We start from the raw sequence: 11400 nt of genomic DNA, 5'->3' as shown, positions 1-11400 counted from the left end.
AACTACAGCTGCAATAAAAAAAAAGCTGTAAATATAAAACAAAAGTTAATAATATGTAGTAAATATAAATTTTAAATAATAATTTTGATAAAATTATTAAAGATATAATAGATTCTCTATTATACAAGTGAAAAATCATATCAACATAACTTTCAAGTTACAACAGCTAGTGTTTACCAAATACTTTACTATTGTAACTTTTAAACTGCAGCTGTCTAACCTTAATCTCAAACGCACCCATAATTTGTTGAGATAACGGTCCAAGAGTATTTTATCATATGGTTTAATACTGCATCCCCCAATCAGATCCATTGACTTTTTTAATATTAAATTTAATGATCCCAACGTAGGATCACTACTGAGCACATGACAAAGTACCAACGAAAGTGTTCCACTGCCTCATCGTTTCTCTCTATATATAGAGCATTTGTGTCTTGAGGTTTTTGCAACTCCAACTCTTAAAAAAAATATATATATAGTTGTATTTGGTTTGTCTGAAACGGAATGAAAGATATGTCTATTCCACTTCTAGCAGCAGTTTCCAGTTCAACTGAAGAAACTGTTCGTCCCATTGCAGATTTTCATCCTACTTTATGGGGAAACCATTTCCTGAAATCCACTGCCGATGTCGAGGTAATTAAAAAATTGCAATATCAAAATATCTCATTAATTATCAGAGAGGCAAGCCCAATCGATGTACAATTATATGTCATAAGTAATCGTTTGTTAGACATACGTAATGCATTAAATATTAAGTAATTTCTTGCGTTTGCAGACAATTGACGCTGCAACTCAAGAACAGCACGCAGCACTGAAGCAAGAGGTCAGGAGGATGATAACCACTACTGCCAATAAGCTTGCCCAAAAACTACACATGATTGATGCAGCACAACGATTAGGTGTCGCTTATCATTTTGAAAAAGAGATTGAAGATGAATTGGGAAAGGTATCTCATGATCTTGACAGTGATGATCTATACGTTGTTTCTCTTCGTTTTCGACTTTTTAGACAGCAAGGAGTTAAGATTTCATGTGGTATGTAATAGTTTCTCATTTTGTTAATTAAACTATTTATGTTGATTACAAGATTATTGTTGATTATCAAATTAAAGTTAAGCATGTACACTAATCGAGACTAGCTCGCCTCTTTTGAATATGGTCATCAGATGTGTTTGAGAAGTTCAAAGATGACGAAGGTAAATTCAAGGAATCATTGATCAACGATATACGAGGCATGTCGAGTTTGTACGAGGCAGCATACCTAGCAATTCGGGGGGAAGACATTTTAGATGAAGCCATTGTTTTCACTACCACTCACCTTAAGTCAGTAATATCTGTATCTGATCATTCTCATGTAAACTCTGATCTTGCTGAACAAATACGTCATTCTCTGCAAATTCCTCTCCGTAAAGCCGCAGCAAGGTTAGAGGCAAGGTATTTTTTGGATATCTATTCAAGGGATGATTTGCATGATGAAACTTTGCTCAAGTTTGCAAAGTTAGACTTTAATATATTACAAGCAGCACACAAGAAGGAAGCAAGTATCATGACCAGGTAACTTCATATATATTCTTTCAACGTGGAAAAGCCTATTATTGGTGTTGTTTTGAAATGGGAGATTGTCACTTTCCCTAGAAAGAGAAATCATATTTTACCAGTTGCCCCCTTGTATAATCAAAGGCTCAAGGCAAAATATCTTATAATAGTTATTATTATTTATTTATTAACACCAAACCAAGATTTTTAGTTTGCAGTAAAATTTTTATGTATTCTTGATTTGTCAACAGTGGTAGTGGTTGTAGTTTTTGTATATTATGTGCTTGTTGCTAATAATAATAATAATAATAAGTTATAGTGTTTGGAGGATAATGTGTATAATGAAAGAGTAATGATACAATTATAAAATTTTTTTAAGAATGGATGTGATATAAATTTATAAATTAGATGAAAATACAAAACAATAAAAATAAATCACGTAAATTTCTCTCTCTCTCTCTCTCTTTTTTAATGAAACAAATTTTCCAAATATAATATGGAAGATTTACAACTTCTCTTTAAAATTTCTAACTTTTTTCACTTATCCATCGAGTTTTCATATTTCCTTGCTACCTCCTTAAAAGATGAAACCAAATTGTGTTCTTGTTTGTATTTTTTATATACTACAGAAGTAACGATTATTATAGTGACAACTTTATAATGTAGCAAAATATCTATCTAATTAGATTTAAAATTGAATTTCAGGTGGTGGAACGATTTAGGCTTCCCTAAAAAGGTGCCTTATGCAAGAGATAGAGTAGTAGAGACATATATTTGGATGTTGCTGGGAGTGTCCTATGAGCCCAATTTGGCATTTGGTAGAATTTTTGCATCCAAAGTGGTGTGCATAATATCCATAATAGACGACACATTTGATGCTTACGGTACTTTTGAAGAGCTCACACTTTTTACTGAAGCAGTCACAAGGTTATAAAACCATATACATCCCTATACAGCAGTTGTTAAGTTGCATTATCTGTATTCTATAGGTTATAATAACCTAAATAATGGGGACATTATGAGTGACTATTAGGGTTGCTGCAGGTTATACATGATGTAACTAGGGATGGCAAATTCCGGGTCCGGGTTTAGCAGTAACTTTTTAAACTCGGGACAGTTGCAGTAACTTTTTAAATCTAGCCCAGCAGCTGAATTAAATTGGTGAATTTTGTAGGTCTTTTGACTTGCAAAACTTTTTCCTACCAAGTGTACTTGGTGTCCAGCTTACTGGCCTACAAATTGTTATGAGATCAGATTCTCTGTGTTCTGGAGGTAATGATGACTGAAGAATTCATTCAACTTTCTACCGTATAATATGAAGCTCTTTTTATTTTTATTTCCGCTCCTAGGTGCAAAGCCTTAGTTCTTTTAAGCTAAAGGTACTATATTTGAAGCATCCAAAATCCTTATAACCAAGCATGTTGGTACTGTGATTTCGTTTCTACATCAACATTTTGTTGCTTACAGTAGCAGAAGACCTGCTCCTGCAATCTGCTTTCCTACAATAGATCTATTAGCTCTCTACACTTCCCATGCTGTACTATTAAGCCTTTATAAGTGATATTACCAATGGAGTTTCTACAACAAGACAAATAAAAGTACAATCAGCAAAAGGTTACAAAGAAAATACCAGATGTTTTGAAAGCCAATATGTACTTCTCTGCATCGGACTCCAGTAGCAACCGCCCTAATGATTTAAAAATACTTGCCAAATGGTCCAGCAATGAAATTTTTCTTATGTCTATAGTCTCCAAAAGTTGCAAAATGTCAGTCTTCCGGTCACTTTCGCAAAGAGCTAACAGGTAGTTCTCTGCAATTCAAGGGTTGAATCTTGTAAGGCCTTGGTCATGCAAAATGAGTAGAGTTAACTCTGCTATTAAATGACTTTCTATTGCAAGTAAGAATATCAGAAACATAAACATTAATATCAATACCCTCATCTTTTCAGGATAAAATATGAACTTGAACATAAATATATGCACATATTGACAACCATCAGTTTCTTTGAGTTAGATTATCAAAATAACAAAGTACAGTCACATAAATAGAGAAAATCCAGACAAGAACAATGAAAATACTAATAATAATAATAATAACAGCTCATGCCTTGAAAACAGAGATAGTTTCCATCTTCTTCAGCTGCAGTTTGTTCGCAGAGTTCCCGAATCTTTTCTTCATCATTTACTTTGGTCCAAAGCAACATCTCATAGTAACCCAATCTTGGAACCGAGCTAGAATTTCCATTGTTGATAGTATTACAGAAAAAGTGGAACTCTTCTATCATACCCATGTCAATGAAATATGTAAGAAGGGGACCATAAGTTACCTCTTCTAACCGAAACCCCTTCTCCTTCATTGAATTAAAAATTTGAAAAGCCCTGCAAATTTGCTCTACTGCAACGTCTTCATCATCACATGCCCTAGCCTTCTCTATACAAATCCCTATTAACGAATTGTGTTCTTTCACACCATTTTCTCGCCCCATCTTACCGAATACTTCAAAAGTAGCTTCAGTTCCCAATTGATTTGCACAAAGCTTGACTATCCGGCTAAAACGACGAGTTTGGCCGTTACTGAATACCCATTTTTGTTTCCTTTCACGCCAAATTTCTCTTCGTCGTAGAAGTGAATTGTCGTTATTAGACCTAGTAGAAAGCCATGGCATCTGCAGCACATCTAAAAGGTTTTTGTTGTTTGACCCAATTGAATCAGAAGAGGTATCTGAATCATCAGCTGCAGCAGACACAAATAAAAATAAATAAAATTTCAGTCAATAAAACAGAAACTCCCAATTTCATCAAAATGAAATCATTCAACTGTTACATCTTCAAAGAAAACAGTGAATGCTGTCAAGTCAATACTTTCAAAATCTTTCTTTCCAAACGTAAAATTAAAAGTACTTACTAAAAACTAGTAAGCTATGCACATAAGTGCCTAAAAACTAGTCTTGCAATCGATTAGGACACCATCATTAGTAGTAAAAATACCCCATTTCAAACTTCTTAATAACTAAGTAAAAGACCAAATTGTTTTGCACCATTAAACTAAATTTTGCGGAAACATACCAACTAACAGAGATTGGATCTCCTCAGATAGCTGTTTGAGCGAATTATCTGCATCAGACACGTTAAATTATAATCAAACACACCAAAAATTTATTCAATCAACAACTAATTGCACTCTAATTGGCTGCCAAAAAAGCATATAAAGAAACAATTTCCCCTATTAAGCTCTCAAATACCCAGAAATGTATACAACATATTGAGTTTAGAATCGGTATCAAACATCTAGTAAAGGAACGTTTATTGATGAAATGTGGCTTTCGAAGCTAACAATGCAGTCACTAACTATCAAGTGCAAGTAAGCATTTCAGCAAACACTTTAGCTACAGTGTTTGCAGACCCCAAAACTTGCAACAAAACAACAAATACCACAATTGGGATTCGGGACAGGGTCCGGCTCGGGCCCTAACTCCCAGAAGGGGTCGTCGTCGGCGGGGTCCTCGGCCGGAGAGCTAGTGGGTTTGGGAGGTTTAACTGAGGAATTGATGATAGAATTAGCGGCGGCAGAAGGAGACAACGACGCAGCCGCCGCCTCCTTCGCGGTGTCGATAGCAGAGACGAATTGTTTCAAAGGAAAGTCGATACTTGCGGCGCGTGATGTTAACTTGTTAGAGGTTCTTTCGACCGCGGCGGATACTTTGCGACTTGAACGGAACAGCGAGCTTAGGAGTTTGTCCGCGGCTGGCATTGCATTTGAAATTGATTCTGTCTGTCCAATACAACAAATGATTCTGTTTGTTCGATACAACAAATTTGTAACAGTGCAAAGTGTTCGTTTCTGCGACAGTGTCAAAGTGTGTGTTTCTGCTTCGCTTCGTTTTGTTCGAACTTAATTAGTACTCAATTATTTGAGGGAAATTTACAGCCGTCCACCTATTTGTTTAGCCTTTTGCAAAAATACACAAATACTTTTTTTTTTTTCAACGCGCCACCTGAAGTTACCTTTTTATTTCACTTTTCCACTTCCGTCTAGTCTCCGTTGGAACATTGTTGATGTTAAAGGGGCAAAATCGATATTTCATTTGGAAACTTAAAACTACATCGTATCGCAGTATCCAGCTAAAAGAGTAAAACGACGTCGTTTTACTTCTATGGAAAAATTAAAAAAAAAAAAGAAATCCACAATCGTTTAACGCTATTCATATATAGAATTTCCTAAGTCCAGCAAGTAAGAAACATTTCCTAACATTCTCGGCATCCACCTTCGTCTTTGACTGTGTTGCTTGAAAAAGCTCAATCAAGCCAGTTAATCTCCAATTTCCATCTATTTTCATCAAAGAAATAAGCTTGGGTTTTGTTCATACGAAGATTCAGAAGTGTTGACGAAACAGACGAATTGTTACAAGCCTGGAAGTTTCAATTTAGGAGGTTTCAGCCAAATTTCAAGTGAGTTTCGTTGAATTTGTTTACTATTAAGTCTCAATGTTTTGTTAATTATTGTTCCATTGGTGATTTTTGTTAACCATTGTTGTTGGAAACCCTAGAATTTATTTTCACAAAACCAAAAGAACATTTACTATAATGCATGTATTTTATAATCGTGTTACTGAATTTGCTAAATCATTTTCGATGGGTTGCTTGGACCTGAATTTGCTAAATCATTTAGGATGACACAACTGGAGTTAGTAATATCGTTTAGAGATAAGACGCAGAATTTTGGGTTGCTTGGACCTGATTGTACTGTAGCCAAAATAAAGGATGCTGCATTGACGATTACGGGTGCATACGGATTAGGCTCGAGCTCACAGATTCTGTTAAACGTTACAAACCCAGAGAATAAGCTTAAGGTTGTGCTAGATTCAGACTTTGGGTTGGAGTGTTTGTTGGCACTATATAAGCGTTTGGGTGCCCGTGTATTTGAAGTTGACGTTGTACCAGTTCTTTGCCCTCAGTTCCAAGATGCTGCTTTATTTCAGGCGTTGTTGACTAACTTAGGAGTTGTATTATCTGATGAGCTTATTACTCAGGTAAATAACTCAATTGAGGGACATGCTTCTGTTGAGGAAAATCCTGTTGTTGGGGGGCATGCTGCTATGGGGGGGCATGCTTCTGTGGTGGAACATGCTGCTGTTGAGAAAGATTTTGTTGTTAGGGATGATGACTGTGATGAGGATGCACTGCTATCTGATTGCTCGGACAGAAGGCTTAGCAGTGATGATGATCTTGATGTGAACTTCATGCAAGCTGATCTTGATAGAGCTGTTGATGGAGCTAGTGATGGAGCTAGTGATGGAGCTAGTGATGGAACTAGTGATGGAGCTACTGAAAGACTTAAAAGCAGCCACTTGGAAACTGATTCAGATGATAATTTATCTGATGTTGATAAAAAGGTAAAAAAGGTGATTAACTCTTCTGATGATGACATTGAGCTTGGCACTGCCCAATTGACTAATTATATAGAGGAACACGAGTACAAAATAGGTGCTGATGGGAAACATAGGCTAAAAGTAGGGCATGTATTTAGAGATGTAATTCATTTTAGAGAGATATTAAATGAGGTGATGGTTAGGAAAATGTTCGCTATTAAAACAGTATATAGTGAGCCGAGACGATTTGTGGCTACTTGTAAGCAATCTGGCTGTCCATGGTATGTGGTTGGTGCAAAAATGAACAATGGAAGTGGTTTCATATTGCGAGAGTACAAAAAAAAGCATAGCTGCAGACTTACTAATAAAACAGTGAAAGTAACTTCCACGTGGGTTGCTGGTAAAATAAATAATCAAGTTGCTGTTGATCCCAATGTGAAGATTGATATCTTGAAGAATTATTTGCAAGAGACTTTTGGGTTGAAGATTGGAAAGATGACATTGTATAGGGCTAGAACGAAGGCAAGACTTGAGGTATTTGGGGATCATTCCAAGGGATATCAAAAACTGTTTCAGTATGCTGCAGCTATTCAGAAAGCTGATCCAGGAGCAATTTGCAAAGTATTGTGTGATGTTGTCTCTATACCTGACAAAGTTTTATTCCAAAGGTTTTTTGTTTCCTTTCCTGCACAGAAAAATGCTTTTCTCAATGGCTGTAGGCCTTTTATTGGAGTTGATGGATGTCACCTGAAGGGTAAGTATGGTGGAGTGCTATTAGCTGCCGTTGGTATGGATGCTAACAATGGGATTGTTCCGTTGGCATTATGTGTTTGTGAAATTGAGAATACGGAGACATGGGGCTGGTTTATGGAGCACCTGCATAATTACTTAGATGATGGCAGACTAGTGACATTTATCAGTGACAGACAAAAGGGACTTGTTAATGCAATTGCAAACACATGGCCTAGTGCTTATCATAGGGCATGTACTAGGCATGTTTATGCAAATTTTGCTAAGTTGTTTGCTGGTGCACAGTTGAAACAACTATTTTGGAGGGCTGCTAAAAGTAGTAACAAGCATGATTTCAGCGAGGCAATGGCAGAGATTAAGGCCGAAAAAGAAGATGCATATCAGTGGTTGGAAAAAGAGCTTTTGGGGTATAATTGGTCGATGCATACGTATGACACAAACTGTATGGTAGATCGAACTGATAATAACGCATCAGAATGCTTCAACAGCTGGATATTAGCTTATCGAGACAGGCCTTGCTTGACAATGCTTGAAGAAATCAGATGTAGACTTATGAAACGGTTTACAAAGAGAAGAAATGAAGCAGCCACTTGGGAAAGCCCTTTGACGCCTAAGGTGTTGAAACATCTGGACAAAAAAAGCACAATTGCACAAAAAATGATTGTGCAAGCTTCTGGCGATCTTAATTTTCAAGTAATGGATAAAGCTTATTATCCAGCTAGGAGGTTTGTAGTGATGTTAGAGTGCAGAAAATGTGATTGTGGTTATTGGGAAATTGCTGGCCTCCCTTGTGCACATGCTATGGCTGCCATGGGATATGCAAGACATGAAGTTCAGGAATATGTTCCAATGTGCTTTACCAAACAAGCTTACCTTAGCACGTATTCGTTGATGTTTAATCCTATTCCAGACCAGTGTACATGGGAGCCTACTGGAAGACCATTAATTGATCCTCCAATTGTGCAAAGGAAGATTGGAAGGCCCAAGAAATGTAGAAAATGAGCCACATAAAGAAAAAAGAAAATTTTTTATCATTTGCTCATTCTGTGGAGGATCCAATCATAATGTCAGGTCCTGCCCATTAAGGCCATCCGTTGCAAAGGCAGCTCGAGCTAGAAAAAATAATTCCAATGTATGTTTATACTATTATTATTTATTACAAAAATATTTTACTATTTTTTATGTTTATTGTTCAGCATTTACTACATTTATCATGTTTTGCAGGCATCACCAACAACAAATCAGCCATTGAATGCTTCAGAGCAGAGAATGAGGAGGAGAAAACAGGTGCTAATTTCCCATTTTTTATTTATTGTGCATTACTTGTGAAATTCGATGCTCATTCACAACATGTTTCCCAAGCATCAACATCACGTTCAATTGCTTCAGGCCAACCAGCAACCTCATCTCAACCGACAACTGCCTCATCCCAAGCACTAAGATCATCCCAACCAGCAACCTCATCCCAACCAGGAACCTCATCTCAACCAGCAACTGCCTCATCCCAAGCACTAAGATCATCCCAACAAGCAACCTCATCCCAACAAGCAACCTCATCCCAACCAGCAGCCTCATCCCAAGCACTAAGAAAGCGAAAACAGGTGCATATAAAAATGCTTCCATGTTCTGATATTTTTGTTGTTGTGTTTGAGCTTGTTTAACTAACATTTCATGTATTCAGATACAAAGTGGTCCAGGAGAAACTTCTGAAGTTAGAACAAAGAAAAGAAAGGCTAGATCTAGTAGTGGACATGCTGGAACAAGAGGACGACCAACTTCGGCATGAGCAAATTGGAAGTAAACTTGACTTTTAACTTGTTTTGTAGGCTGTTGTTTAAGAATGATGGTTATTTTGGCTTCAGTTTGGATAATTATGATATGTTACTTTGGAAATCACATAGACTATATATGATGTCTTAGTAGTTGCCCTCTTGGATAGTTACCATTTTGGATATTATGTTATGTTGCAACTTATTTAAACAGTTATTTTGCTTTTTTTCTTACAGGGATTTTGCTGTTGTGTTAAAAAGCTTGCATTGGTTCTCATATGCATTTTTCTAAATCAAGATATGGTAGTGTTGTGCATTTTAGGTAGTGTTTAGTAGTTACCTTTTGGAGTTGCATCTGTTAATGCTGTTAATGCTAAAAGTATCACTAATTTATAGCTTATAAAACCAACACGACAGTTAATTACATTAATGTATATAAAAAGAAGCTACATTACATTTTAAAAAGCACAATTGCACAGACACAAAGCAGCAGAATTATGATATATTTAAGCTTCCCCTCAATGAGCTTAAGTCTTTTCTTTATCTTCACTATATCATCATTCAGCTCCATATTTTGATTATCCACCATTTGATCAGTACTAGGGTATATGAGAGCTTCAGTAGTAAACCATTGCCAAAACTTACATTTATTCAACTTACATGACCAAAACATTGCATTAGGATTCTGTTGTGTGGTAGAAACCATAGCACATGCTTGCACACCACACCAACAGTTCTTAGGAATGCATTTAACTTTTCTATGTGGCTGTCCACTAACTGCAGAACTTGAGCTATAACTCGATGCCATTTGTAAAAGAGAAAAGGAAAAGTTGTGAGCTTGAATGTGTGGATTATGTATAAGCAGGTTTTTAACTTCAATTTGGCTGGTAATGGCTGTAATTAGGACAAATAGATGGCATAATTGTCTGCTTTAATGTGCAGTTATGGGTTTGATGGATTATATGAGGCATATTAGGTTGATGTATAGCAGGTTTTTGGTTTCAATTTGGCTGGTTCTAAGCTTTAAAAATGGCAAATGAATGGTATAAATGATGTGTTTGAAGATGATGTCTTTGGGCATTGTGAGTTGTTTGACATGTTTCTTGTTATTTCTTCTGTGTATATATAGCCGAAATTGTAGCCGTTTGAGAGCTAACGGTTACATTTTTTGAATCTTATTTTTTTGTCTTTTATTTCGGTTAAATTGTAATTTTCCCTTGAGGGGCAAAAAAGTCATTTCATTAATATTCTGTTAACTCTATTAACGGAGACTAGACGGAAGTGGAAAAGTGAAATAAAAAGATAACTTCAGGTGGCGCGTTGAAAAAAAAAAAAGTGTTTGTGTATTTTTGCAAAAGGCTAAACAAATAGGTGGACGGCTGTAAATTTCCCATTATTTGATTTAGGTTCATAATCTGCCCTCGCTACCTGTGCCGGTTCCGTTTGTTAAGAGTTATATATTTGATTTTATAATAATTTTCGAAGGGATTCGCGGAAGGCAAGTAACGAGAAATGTACCCCTTCGTTCCAAGTAACGAGAAAGGCTAAACCCGGTTCTGGACCCGGACGTCATTTTCTTTCTCCCGGACCCGGATTAAAACTCGGTTTTTTCACTCTGGGTCCGGTACGGGTTCAACCCGGAAAAATCCGGGTTTCCGGATTCCGGGTTTCAAACCCAGATACTTATATGAATTTTTCTTTTCCACTTCTCTTAAAGCCATGGATACAATGGGAAAAATGGTACAGTCGCATAGCAATTTCACCCAAAAAAGCAAAAGCAGCAGAATGTGAAGCAATGCAATTATAGAATCCAACTACTACAACAAATAAGCAAGCAAAAGAACACAACTTCTTCACGTCCCTAGGTTTCTCTTTGCCATCATCTTTTACGATTACACTTCCCGGCGCAGGCGCCGACGACGAAGGGAGAGGGGCACGAATCTGGTGGTCATCGGATGGCTGAGCCTGAAGCTGATCA

The 11400-nt window shown here is 36.7% G+C and overlaps 2 protein-coding genes across 2 annotated transcripts; one reads left to right on the top strand and one right to left on the bottom strand.

Annotated features, from left to right (window-relative positions):
* Positions 1–478: 478 nt before the first annotated feature.
* On the top strand, positions 479–2737 carry LOC112095869 ((E)-beta-farnesene synthase-like). The gene is made up of 4 exons (XM_024178446.1): positions 479–633; positions 776–1034; positions 1166–1553; positions 2241–2737. Exons 1-4 carry the CDS (start codon positions 505–507, stop codon positions 2467–2469), a joined length of 1005 nt encoding a protein of 334 aa, XP_024034214.1. The 5' UTR covers positions 479–504; the 3' UTR covers positions 2470–2737.
* A 242-nt stretch (positions 2738–2979) lies between these two features.
* Positions 2980–5440, bottom strand: LOC18054557 (pentatricopeptide repeat-containing protein At4g04790, mitochondrial). Its single transcript, XM_024178445.1, has 4 exons — positions 4967–5440; positions 4601–4648; positions 3642–4268; positions 2980–3345 (listed from the first exon to the last, which is right to left on the bottom strand). The coding sequence occupies exons 1-4, from the start codon at positions 5283–5285 to the stop codon at positions 3140–3142; spliced, it is 1200 nt and encodes a 399-aa protein (XP_024034213.1). The 5' UTR covers positions 5286–5440; the 3' UTR covers positions 2980–3139.
* Between the last annotated feature and the right edge of the window lie 5960 nt (positions 5441–11400).

The sequence above is a fragment of the Citrus clementina genome, unplaced genomic scaffold (assembly GCF_000493195.1).
Source record: "Citrus clementina cultivar Clemenules unplaced genomic scaffold, Citrus_clementina_v1.0 scaffold_1, whole genome shotgun sequence".
Taxonomy (NCBI): domain Eukaryota; kingdom Viridiplantae; phylum Streptophyta; class Magnoliopsida; order Sapindales; family Rutaceae; genus Citrus; species Citrus x clementina.
The sequence above is the reverse complement of the archived record's forward strand: the minus strand, read 5'-3'. Positions and strand labels throughout refer to the sequence as shown.

Excerpts from the sequence above, each read along its gene's own strand:
- LOC18054557 (XM_024178445.1), bottom strand. The coding sequence starts at position 5,285 with ATGCCAGCCGCGGACAAACTCCTAAGCTCGCTGTTCCGTTCAAGTCGC. Across the intron at positions 4,649-4,966 it reads TGTCCCGAATCCCAATTGTG|ATAATTCGCTCAAACAGCTA; the intron begins GTATTTGTTGTT and ends TGTCTGATGCAG. Across the intron at positions 3,346-3,641 it reads AAACTATCTCTGTTTTCAAG|AGAACTACCTGTTAGCTCTT; the intron begins GCATGAGCTGTT and ends CTTGAATTGCAG.
- LOC112095869 (XM_024178446.1), top strand. The coding sequence starts at position 505 with ATGAAAGATATGTCTATTCCACTTCTAGCAGCAGTTTCCAGTTCAACT. Across the intron at positions 1,035-1,165 it reads AGGAGTTAAGATTTCATGTG|ATGTGTTTGAGAAGTTCAAA; the intron begins GTATGTAATAGT and ends TATGGTCATCAG. Across the intron at positions 1,554-2,240 it reads GAAGCAAGTATCATGACCAG|GTGGTGGAACGATTTAGGCT; the intron begins GTAACTTCATAT and ends ATTGAATTTCAG.